This window comes from Agelaius tricolor, unplaced genomic scaffold (assembly GCF_023055355.1).
Source record: "Agelaius tricolor isolate 1412-34295 unplaced genomic scaffold, bAgeTri1.0.p SCAF_3, whole genome shotgun sequence".
NCBI classification, from domain to species: Eukaryota; Metazoa; Chordata; class Aves; order Passeriformes; family Icteridae; genus Agelaius; species Agelaius tricolor.
The window spans coordinates 35,265,277-35,278,113 of NW_027269263.1; the positions used below are offsets into that span (position 1 = coordinate 35,265,277).

Below are 12,837 nucleotides of genomic sequence, written 5' to 3' on the forward strand. Positions count from 1 at the left end.
TACCACAAAAATAAGATACCTGCACAACAGAAAAGGATTTAAACACTGGATATAAATTCAGTTTCTTTAAGAAGACTAAAATTAAAAGCTAGTAGGACAAACTGTGTGAAACAGACAGTAACAAACTAATTGCTTTAGGCTAAAGGATAGACACAGAGCACAAAGTTAGCAGCAATACCGTGTATTTTGCGTGTGTATTGTGCCACTTTGCCTTCGAACAGCAGGGAGTGTCCCAACTTACCCTCACCAGCAAAGTCGCAGCTTTGGATTATTCTTCCATTGAAAGCATGAAGTTAAAGTTGACACGCTTGTTAAACGTGGGTGCAGGTGCTCATTTTTTAAAGTGAGTATTACAATCTTAAAACACTCTTTACTGAAAAGTACCTACCTATATAGCCACTTCTGCAAGTGCAGTTATGTGAATATGCTGGCAATTACTACCATCATATATTTATTTAGGGATGCAGTGCTGTGGCAGATCAGAACCACCAGAAATGCTTCACACGGCAGAAGTTCACACAACCCCAAATGGGCTACGAGGAACAATGCTCAGCTATTAATATGCAGCTGCTGCACTGAATAGGCTTCATGTTTGCAACACTGCAGCTACAGATCTTCTACTGCTCTATGTCCCTGACCCCTAATCCAGCCATGTACAACAGACATGAATGTGTAATATTACACATAGAATGTGTAATGTTTTGTATATTTCTGAACATTCACACTGGATATTTGAATCTTAATGGACAAACCCCAGAATTTTTTAAAACTCTAGGTTCATAAACTTTAAAAAGTTCCCAGTGTGTTTCTGAGAATTTCAGCTGCATTTAAATACATTCATATTAAATACAATGTGAACTGTCACACAACATGGTGACATACCAACTTCTCCAGGTTTTATATCCTCAATTATCTGTTAGATGTGGTCCAAAGATGTGTCTGCAAGGTTTTCAATACCTAGCACAAACTCAATGTTTCACCATCATTGCTTCTCACAGCTTAACAATAGAAATAACTTGATATTAAAGGAAAAACAGAAACAAGAATACTGACTAATGTAAGAAGTTGCTGGGCAGTATTCAGGGAATTCTCAAATGAAAAACTTCGTCACCCCATGAAGTGAAGATGAAGTTTTGCAACTGTGCCCACAAAACCCACTGTAGGTCTCAGGAACAATGTTCCATTGCAAAAGGGCAGCAGAGAACATTTTCTGCCAGATTTCTTTTTTCCCAATATTCACAGTATTTTAGTATTACATAAGGAAGGCAAGAAACAAAAGAGGGAGGAAAGGGTTGCTGCTTACACAGCCTGCCTAATCTTGTTTATTAAAAAAAAAAAAGGAAAAATTAGAAGGAAAGTGGAGAAGTCAATTAGATTTGATGTAAGATTTTGCAGACTTGCTAATAGACTGTAGAAAACAACCTTCAAATTAGTATTTCAATTAAGTATTATTAGTATCTGTTTTCAATGTTCAGAAGAAACAGTAAATTCAACTGCAAAACACATTAAAGTTATTATCTTCAAAACAAATTTTATTACTTTAAGAATGATGAAAATTTAGTTTAGTATGGAGTATATTGCAATGTTTGAAAATATCTCCATTTCTCATTAGGAGATGAACTGAGAGTGCCTTTTAAACTCCCATTAAAAAAAAAAACCCTTTTCTTCCTTTACCTTCGCTTGGACAATGAATATTGAATAGGTTTATATGCGATCCAATTCTTCCATCTTTCTGACTTTTTAACAGTGAAATTAAAAAACAAAACCTGTGATTTCTGAATGTCTAAAATTATTGATAAGAACACTGGTAAATGCCAAAAATCCAGAAGAACATTGGAGCTTAACTTCACAACATATGAATGCATAAGAATTCCAAGCACACACAGCTATTTCACAGTAGGAAGATGCAAAACAAGGCTGAGAGCTCAACAAAAACAGCTCAGTCCCTCAGGGACTGCTGCAGGGAAGAGAGAAACACCTGAATATTCTCAGAGGGAGCCAACCTTGGCCAAGGCAGGCTACTGGAAAGGTAACCATCTTTTTCTGATGAAAGCCACTTGGAAAATAATTGAGCATAGCTGAAGTATACACACCTCATATAAAACCATCAAAATTTGAGAATTATGTCATTGATATTAATGAAAGTGGTATTTGCTTTAGGAAGAGGATGAAACACCAGTGCATTACTGAAGACAATAATAAGCTAGGGCCAGCCATGCTGTTCATATCAGTGCTGCAGGCTCTTAAAACCTTAAAAATAGAGAATTTGTTGAATTCTGAAGGCATTCCTTCACAGTTTCAGATTCTACTGCCTCTCCCGGAGGTCAAGTCAACCTCTGAGGTAGGAGAATTTCCCTGTCAAAACCACCTCCTAAGTTGACCAAAAGAATACTCACATAGAACCTTGAAGTCCTCCAGATCTACAAATGCCAAAAAACACATGCAACTCAAATCCTCATTTTACCAGAAGACCATTCCTCATAAGGTAATTTTTTTCCATAAACCACATTCACATACAGAACTATAGCCTTTATAACTCTTGCCAAAGGACTGGCAAATATCTTCCAACATCAAATAAACTTGCAAGAAGCTTTATATGCAAAATTTCCACGTACCTTGTCCAGTTTGACACCTTCGACCACTTTCGAAAGAGAAAAGATTTGAGTCATAGCCATAGCGACGGAGACAGAGGTAGTGCCATTTGACAGAGTCCCTTTTACGGGTGTACAAAACTAGTTCTGTATCTGTAAGTTCCATTATGCCAGAACCCAGTTCATTACCATCATCATCCACATTAATAACCTATAAAAAAGAAATTAAAAAGCATTAGGTAATTACTCTTTTGAGAAACAACACCACTTTTAATAATCTTAATGCCTGGCTGGTAGACTCCATCTGTGCTATCGTATTAGTTACAATCTTTGAAGTGAATGTTTAAAAGAAACAAAAAAAGAACTTCACAAACTAGTTTCTGTGCTATCCTAACCCAGAATTCAGAAAATTAAAATAATACTTATTTAAAAACAATACAAAGGAGGCTGCCTAACATTCCTGTAAAATCTGATGAGAAATTTAAAGTAGAAGAGATTTGCAGGTTAAATATTTTTTTAAACTGGCTTTATGTACATATTCTAGTATTCCCACATGGATAAGGCATACCTCAGATAATGGAATCTTTCAGAGCCCCATTTCTGAAAAAAAATATTTGCTTTGTCATATAACTCTGCTTACAGTTGGGAAAAGGAATGAGAAAGGGTAAGTGGCTCCAAGAAAAAGCTTCCTTCACATACATGTATAGCCTTGCACTGTGCTGAATCAACCAACAGTTTTAGACATTTTGTTGCCTTTTTAAAGTCAACAAATAATTCAAATACCTTATAGTTATCTTGTGTGAAAAAATGTATATAAAGCTAAACTCTTGCTCTTTCTGCTTTTAGGCCAGTTTTGAGGTCATCTGCATCCTTTATAGAATTTGGACAATATATATTTCCCCTCTATTTTACCTCACAATGCTGCTTTTAGTAGGATTCTTTCTTAATCAATAAAAAAGCTACTGAAAAAAATCCCTACGGAATTAATGTGATTCCTTAAAAAATACATTTTCAACTTGAAATCTAGTTAATTGAAAAGAATTAGGAATCATTTCATCTGCCTGTGAGGCTTATGCCCATTTTCCTCATTTTGCAGATTACATTCCTTCATCTCTCCCTCCCCTACCCCTCCGCTAAACAAACAATAGAGAAATTCTACAAGGAGAAAAATAGGAACTAGTTACACAAAGTGATGCATAAAGAGGAAGAAAACAGAAATATATTTTATCCTTCAGCTTTCTTAACTGATAATATTAAACATTTCCAGAAATTCCCATGGCTTTAAAGCTCATTTCATGGTTGCCCTAAGGCAACACATGAATCAGTTTTCACTATGGAAGCATTACATTCCTTTGTCAACTCACAGAGACAGTTTGGAGCACAGAAGCAAATCTGACTTGTGTGACCTATGCAAAGGTATGTTGACTTACAGTCACTGACTTCAGCTGCTTCATGCTCAACATGTCAAGCACATGAACGAGTGTTCACAGGCTTATAAATTCCAGAGATTTTTTAGACAAAAGGGCACTTAGAAATAACATTTCTCCACATAAAGGACAAAAGTTTTCAAAATGTATAATCAGTAGCGACCTTCAAGTCAAATCAGCAGTCCTAAAATTTTCTATTGATGATCCCACATTCAGGTTCAAGATGTTCAAAGGTTCATAATTCAAAAGCTACTGATTCCCTTATGCTAAGGACTCCCTTCCTAATGTAACCTTCCATAGGCAACACTCCTTACTTGGTATCTACCAACTGAAATGGAGATGGATGAAAATCACAAGCCTCTTCTCCTTCCTGAAGATCCAAACTGTCCTAGCAAGGCTACCCTGTCTAGGGAATTCCTGTCACTGCTGAGAAGAGAGGGTTTCTCAAAGGCACAAGAGAAACCTTTCTGAACAGCTGAAACACTGCAGTTGCAAGTGCTTGTGGCTACAAGCACTTGCAACTGCAGTGTTTCAGCTGTTCAGAAATTTGCACTCTGTTTTCATTACTTTTTTTTTAATCACAGATGTGGTCTGTAAGAAAACAACAAAATAGTTCACAGCACATCACACTGGCTGCATACCTTAAACTTGTTTCGGTGGTTATCTGGGACAGTTTCTTTATCTGGACAGCTACAACAGCTACCCATGACTTCTTCAGAAGACCATCTGATCTCTAAAGGAGAAAAAAAAACCCAACCAACAAAATGATCATTTAGTTGAAGTAAAAATGAAGTAACATCAACAAACAAGCCAATGCAAATTACTCTGACATATAATTCTTCATGATGAATCTTCCAGTTGCATTTAATAAAAAAGTCAATGTAGATACTACAGATATGATGGTTAATTTGGATTTGACAGTAAGGAGTGGCAACACGGAGCCGTTAAAGTCCTACCAATAACTCACCTTGAGGTTACTACCAAACAAACTCATTTGATTTGTCACCTTAATTCCCACGGTAGCAGCTTGGGGGAAAACAAAACCCAACCACTTACTGTGTAAGATTTGAATTTCCTAAACCAGGCTTTTACACAATGCAGCTACCTAGATTCCAGTTCCACCTAAATGAGCATTCCCTGGCTCAGGAGCACAGCACTAGAGACACACCTAGAAGCCCTGGGCTGTAGCAGGTTACCAGGCACCGGCAACACAAAGAGCCCATATGGCTGCCCTGGCTTTGGCAGCTCCGGGTTCCAGGCCTGCAGGCAGCCCTCTGCTGGCAGCCATGCAGTAAGGCTCTGTGCTTCCAATTTAGAATATTTCCCATATGGCAGTGTATATCAAACTATGTAATCAAAGACAAGGGAAGGAAAAAACCCCACATCCAACACAAATATTTTAAAACTTGGGGTTTCCTTATTTCTGTAAAGTTCTATTTGGATTAAATTGTGTTACACATTCGTTTTAAAACAGTAAAAGGTGGTAACACTGAACAGCATGGCTAAAGTAATGAAACCAAAAAAAACACCTTGGTATTTTTGGTATTTTCATTTAAAGACTTCTGTGTGTATGGCAAAACTTTCACAAAACAGTTTAATAAAATGTTCACAGAACAAAGTTTCGCAACTTGCTGTTTCATCCTCTACCACCATGAAATTGGGTTAAGTCTCACATTTCTTAAATACAAGAAAGTCTGACAAAAGAAAACTTAACCCATTCACATAATTTTTATATTGGATAAGAACTAAAATTTCCACTACACAAATGAAAAATCCTGGAAGAGAGCTATTAAGTCAACAAGAGATACAACACTAGAAATCAAGAAGAATGAAGACAGTATGGACTGATAAGTTTTCCTGACTAGAGGGAAAAAAATCCAATGTTATCATCTTAAGAAAATCATGACTTGGTTTCTAGACAGGCATTTGTATTAGCATGCAGCAGTAGTGTTCATGTAGCTCTTTACTCTGCTAAGGGATAAGATGCAAAGAATACAATGAGGAGCAGTTAACTTTTCCACTTTTTTTCATCAGAAAAGCTACTCAAAAGAGATCTCCTACTCCTACTCTAGAGACTGTATAAATCAGCCACCAAGAATCCCCTGCAGAGGTAACAACACTGCTCCAATTAATCCAGTGATAAAGAGGCAAAGTACCAGACACCTATTCAAAATCATGATTCTTTAATGTCATTTCTGTCCATAACGTGAAAACATGCATTATATTGACAAAGATTTTTTCCCCAACTCAAAATAAAACTGGGCATTGCTTGTTTGCTTCTACTGCTGCAGAGAGAAGCTATGCTACACACAAACTTTTTTTTTTTCTTTTTCCATTGTGAAGTTTTGAAATTTTTATAGTGGTAGTAGTAGCAGTAGTAGTAGTTGTTCTTTCTCTTCTGTTGAGAAAGGGAGATACAGGTAGTAACACCTGATCCTGGTTTCCTACCCTGGCACCCCTCAGAGCCTCACTACAGTAATGTTCAGATGTTCCTGTCAGCCTACTGCCACGGTGCTGTTTACCCTGGGAATCCCCTGCTATGAAGAGCAACAGGTGACAATAGCCTCAGGGCAGATTAACAGGGAATACTCTGGTGCATACAATGTAGTTATATATGCCTCAAGCAGCCTTAATAAATATGCATGCACTTAATAAAGCCTAGACTGAGACCTCCTCAAATGTTTTTTGTAGTGAAAACAGAACTACATAGCTGCATGCTGTTAGTATCAGACTTTCTATGCATTCAGCATGAAATAACTGACCAAGTCTGTTGAATACAGGCGCCTGCTTCTTTAAAAAAACTTTTTAAAAAAACAACCCAGAACTTAAAATGCAACGCACTTTGGAGAAAAAAAAATCACTAGAGTTGCAAGAAGAAAGCTGTAGTATATTGTGTATATCAAGATTTTTGAAGCACAGCCTCTGTACCTCAGGAACAACAAAGAAAGGGTATGTAATCAATAATCATACAAGCTTGTTATTTTGTCTCAAGTATGCTCTAATATTAATATTTCAGAAAACCAAGAACTGAAATGCTGCTTCAAAGGAGAGATGTGAACAAAGGCTATGAGGAAGAAATTAAACAGCTAGGGAACTGGCAGAATTAAAAATCACTCACCTAGATTTGGCCATTAATATTCCCAGCCTCTGCTGCAGCATCAGGGCTTCTGTCATACTCAAAGTGTCATGCTGTCTTGTCACAGAACTAATCATTGGACCTAGAACTGGAAGGGTAAATAAAAATAACATTTTTTCCCTTGTTTTTAGGATGACAGTTAGTAAACTAAGAAAAATACATGCTTTTGTTTATAATTATTTTGCAAGTATTATGTCAAGCAAGGTCTTCATGATGTTTTAGATAAGACTGAGCTCTGAGTTGCCCTGACATTTCAATGCTATGGAAGAAAAAAATCTGGCACTCCTTTCTGCAATGCAGCCTGTCACACTGGGGACTCCATTCATTCTCCACTCACTGTATAGCCAGTTCAGTGTGGAAATGACAGATGTGAAGCTCCCGTTATCCTCAGTGCATATCAACCCAACCCAACGCAAAGCACAGCAGACAAACAGAAGAACAAGTACAACTCACTCTATTTAACTCCCTCTTGCTTATCCTACTGAACATACACAAATGTTGACTTGTATGGCTAACACATCACCCTTTCTCTGCTTCCCTCATGATTCTTGCTCCATGACATTAACCATAAATTGCTTGCTTTTACTTCCCCACCCCCTGGATTATTCTCACACTAGCTATCCACTCACACCTAGACTTAAAGCTAACTGCTGCTTCCATCGTGCTAACAGCTGGCAGTCTCTGTTCTCAGTTTGTAAAACTGCCAAACGAGCACTTGATGTTTCCTTTGATGCTGCTTATTAAACTCAATAAAAGGGCTAATTTCTCAGAATAATACTTTATTATTATGTCTATGCAAAGTTCTTTGAGACCACTGCAGCTTTGCTTATACATTTTTTACTGCAATTCTTTGTATTCATCAGCTGTCCCCAGTCTTGCCCCTGGATTAAAATCATCTTGGCAAACCAAAGCTCTCTGCGTTTTTGCATAACATCACATGTAATGTAGTCCTAATTTCATCCCAGGTCCTAGGCATGATTACATCAGTTGCAGAACCCTCTTACTTGTGAAGGGATTGTGCAAGAGATTACCAGAAATTCAACACTGGCAAATGCAAAAATAACACTCCTTGCAAAGGAGCTCTATCTGTTAGGAAAGATCAGTCACATAGTCATGCAGTCCAATGGAAACTCTAGCTGGACAGCTATCATAAAGCAAATGAAACATAACTGTTTGGAAAGACTTAAAAGTGCCAAACCAAAAATACAATTCTACTGTATGAATCCATAGCATACCCACAGATGTAGTAATGTGTGCCATCAGGGCTCCCCCGTCAAAAAAGACAGAGTAAAAGCAGAAATATGCTACTTAGACAACTCTGCCTGAAAAAAGGAGCACACAGAGCATGAGTACAGACTTATAGGTGCAAAGAGAAGATAAATAAAGCACAACTATTTTCCACATGCAACCATTAGGGAACAGCAGTTGACATTATTAAGGGGGGGTTCAAACAGATAAAAGTTCTTTCTTGCACATGATCTGTAGCTGAGCTTTGTGATCTGCAATGTCTTGTGGAAATGAGTTCCAAAATGTTAAAGATTCAGAATGTAAATTGGACAGATGCAAGCTCCACGAAGAACTTTTAAACTCAAGGATGTCATATCTTGCTCAAAAAGTCTCTAAGGTGCAGATGCTTAGAAGGGTCTTAAGGAATGATCATAAAATGTTCCTTCTTACTACTCTCTTCCCTATATATTTACTATTGGCTCTCAGAATTTACTATTTACTGTCAGAAACAGGATACTGGACAAACTGATACTTCAAGTGTGACCCAATAAGGCCATTCTGATTAACATATATGGATGATCAACTCAAATTTGTGAGTGCTCTGCAATAAGACATTAAAAAAAGGAAATAATTAACAACTTATACTTAACTTGAAACTAAACCCTAGATTTCACAAAGGTACCAAAAGGTAAACTGATTGAACTGCTTGACAGAGATGTATTTTTGCATACAGTTGTGTACCTATCCCTCTGCAAGGTCAAGTTTTGGTTATGGGATGACCCTACCCAATCAAGCTGGTCTTATTAAACTGTGGTTTCGGTCAGGTTAGATTTCTGCTGGCTTAGCATACCAAACCAGCTAGCAGAGAGTATAGCAAGTGCCAGAGCCAGCTGGGGACAGAATCACAGCCTTAGTCACATCCACCCAGTTTTCAGAAAAATTAGCCACTTTACTAATGACTGGGATTGAAGTTTACCAAATCCCCTACTAAAATTTTCAGAAGAAGCAAATGGAAAGAGGGGGCAGAAAACGTGACCCACCCACTCTGGTGAAATCTTAGGAGGTAGTCATTAGAAAAATAATTCAAATTAAAATGTTCATTGGCAAGCTATCCTAATGCAGGTATGTTTGCACTGGTCTTTACCTTGGTATTTTTCTAGCACAGTTTTAAACCTTTTACATGGTTTGGCTACCTAAAGCAGAGTAGCCTATTTCAGTTACCTAAGAATGATTCCTAAACAATCTAAACAGAGTTTTATAATGGATTAAAGAAAGCACACAAACTTGCAGCACCTAACTTCTTTTAAATGTAAAGCAATAACAAAATTCTCCAAACAGTTGCTTCCAATCACAAGTTGGCTGTTTATTCAGTTCGGGACTTTTTCAAATTTTCCCAGATTGCAAAATATTTACCCAAACTTAAATATACAAGAAGTAGACATTTCCACAGTCACAACCCCAAGTTATGTCTACAATGTCAAATTTAGTAGCTGTAATTTCCCACTCACAAAGCATGAGTGATGGTTGGGTGCAGTCCTGCAAGGAGGGGGAAAGGGATGGAGGGTATCTCCTGCTTGTCCCTAACACATTCATTACAGCATTGCAAGGTAAAAATCCCAGGCAAGAGAAACCAGGACCAACACTCATCTAAACCTTGTTAATGGGAGTGAAAGGAAGAAACTGCTGTAACTTCACTAAGATTTATTTCTTGGCCTTGTGAAGTAAAACGTGGCTCTTTCCCTCACAGATTAAGCAAGGCCAACAAGTTATGCTAATCTCTCAGAAGTTGAGGAAGACAAGGCATCAGTGTAAACAAGAGTAGATACTTTAAAAAGAACAACACAGTCAAAAGCTTGCAGATATTCTAACATTTGCAATTGTGCAGCCTCTCCAGGCTGGCAATGATGAGAACAAGGCATGTATTTCCCTCGCACAAGAAAGGCCACACAGACATGCTGCTATCCTACTCCTCATTTGCTCAAAGTCACCCCATTCAAGTCAGCTCAAGGTTGCAAAGCTGATCTAAAAGCTGGTTTTAACTTAGTTCTGAGTGCTCTGGTTGCAGAATCGAACATTAACTTCAGGAGGTATTTTCTGTACACATAAATTCCTCTCACAAACGTCCTAAAAATCAGGCAGAGAAAGAACCCCAAACCATAGCACACCTCAGAAGAGGCAGGGAGAAGCAAGGGTGCCTTGTCTGTTAACCCATTTTTTGTAGTCTTTTCAAATGAAAAAGTGGCCTTCCAAAGCACTAGATTGCCACAGTGCTAGGCACTCTGCTATGTCTTTCCATTTAGTCATATGTCATATGTCGTTCCATTTAGAGTCCAAACATTGCCTGTCTAAACTACATCTAAACTAGACACTAGGAGTAAATATCACATATAATGTGCTAGACAATTGAACACACTGAAAGAGGCAAAACTAACTTGGATAACTTCCTCCCAAAGTTCAAAATTCCTGGCCCTCAAGAATTTGGATGTTGACATTTCTAGAGGGATTCAGAAAAGTATCCCAAATTTAGTATTACAGCAAGCATCAGTACACCTGCCCATCCTGCAATCTCACATTCAAATACTTGAAGAAATCACAGCCAAATCCCTACAGATACATTCTAACTCATCTTCTCATCTCAGTTTCTGAGCACTTGTTGAGGTCAATGGTTTTTCTACAGCAGGTGATAATTTCACCTGGAAAGTGTTGCCTCAGAGATTAAATTGAAACTGAGAGTATAAATCTGAACATTTCAGGTTATTCATAGAAAATTTCTAAGCAACTCATTACATGTTCTCCTCATGAACCAGAGGAGTCACTACAGCAAAGCTCCTTTCAGCTTTCCACACAAAAGAAACTTTGCATGAAAGTGTAAGACAGCAGACAAATAAGATAAACCAATTTCACATATAAGAAAAATGTTATTCAGCAAGACAATTACTGCTTTATTGGCATGCTATTCATTTCAGGATATAGGTGAAGGATGCTGAATGGTACTGCAGTCAGTCTTATGAATTTTGCTGGTAGCTGAAAACTGCCCATTTCACAACTGGCTAATGCAACCAATTAAATGGATAACCTCTGTACCAAATGTGATATATCCTAGGTCTTTGGAGTTGTGATGTAATCCATGCTGGCAAATTCTACATGATTTAAGAAACCTGGTATCCTACTCAGACTTAAAATAACCTATACTTTGACCTTCTGTTTGTTTTGGCTAGCACATCTTCACTGCCATGAAGCCAAGTTTTTCAATTGGAAAACAAAATGTTTCTGGTACATGGGACTCCCACGTACCAGACCTCACATGTACATAAGAGATGAAGCACTAAAATAAAGCTAGTAATTATTGAGTGTGGCCTTAAAATCCAAGAGCTTTATTTCCCCAATGGTCAAAAAAAGAACTTCTTTGCTTTATAATTACCAAAAAGAAAAAAAGTAACATCTGTACATCAGCAAAGACTGACTTGAATGTTTGGAGTCACAACAGACACAAGAGGTGCCAAAGCTGGAATGTTGGCCCATGGAAACACAGGGGTTTAATGGCATATGAGTGTTCAGAAGAGCAGGGAGAAACCCCATGAGAAATACAGCAAAAGAAGCACAAAATGTTCTCCTTGCCTGCCCACGCCTGCCACCATCATTCAAATCAACTCATCTTCTTGCAGGTGTTCTGGAAGGCTCTTGCCTTGCACAGTCTGACAAACAGCAATGTAACAACAATTCACACCCAAGAAGCAAATGCGTTTTGGGGACAAGGAGGTTTAATAGTAAAGCAAACTGAACCAGGGTCAGACATAGTCCTTGCCCTTCATCCACCTGGCAACAATTACTAAGAAAATTAATATTGAAGGTGCCTCAGTACCTTAGAAGGATGAAAAAAGCAGTACTAACAAACCATAGCAGAGTTAAAAACTACAATGAAGGAGATCCAAGAAGAAACTAAACATGCTGAGAAATAGCGTTTGGTGCCACTGGCTGCAATTAGGGAAAACAAAGTACTAAGGGTTGAGGTGAAGCTGCAAAATCTAGTTTATGACTTTGCTTATGCTAACAGGTGGAGTTTTCACTCAATATTTTTATTAAATGGGCATGTTGTCAGACTTATGATTAAAACACAGCAATAAATGTATACCCCTTTTCTCTCTTTAGCCCTTTCCAAAGGAAAAAAACAAAAACAAAACAACAAAACTGACATAACCCAAGCTAAACTGTAAAAGCTTTCTGGCTCCAATGAAAACAAAATTATTGCAACCACACACCAGCTTGAGCAGACCAGCTTGCCATTTCAGTGCAGTGCCCTCAGAGCCTCTTTGAACACGCCCTGAGGAGGCTGATGCAGGATCACACCAGAACTCGCCCTCTCAGCAGCATTCCTTTGCCGGCACCTTCAGCTGCTGCCAACTGCCTGCTCCTCAAACTCACAGGAGACTTTTTTTTCCTTACTCCTGCTTTTTAA

The 12,837-nt window shown here is 38.1% G+C and overlaps 1 protein-coding gene across 2 annotated transcripts in view; it reads right to left on the minus strand.

Moving 5' to 3' along the window:
• FRS2 (fibroblast growth factor receptor substrate 2) overlaps positions 1-12,837 on the minus strand; it is a 51,927-nt gene that overhangs the window by 11,537 nt on the left and 27,553 nt on the right. The window contains exons 2-4 of one of the 2 annotated variants that reach the window (XM_071423445.1): positions 7,137-7,242; positions 4,660-4,751; positions 2,616-2,802 (exon numbers count right to left, since the gene is read on the minus strand). In XM_071423445.1, the coding sequence (XP_071279546.1) occupies positions 2,616-2,802; positions 4,660-4,725 (253 nt within the window). In that variant the 5' untranslated portion in view covers positions 4,726-4,751; positions 7,137-7,242. Of the gene's footprint in view, positions 1-241; positions 274-2,615; positions 2,803-4,659; positions 4,752-7,136; positions 7,243-12,837 lie in introns of those variants that run through there. The other variant, XM_071423447.1, reaches the window with a different exon arrangement.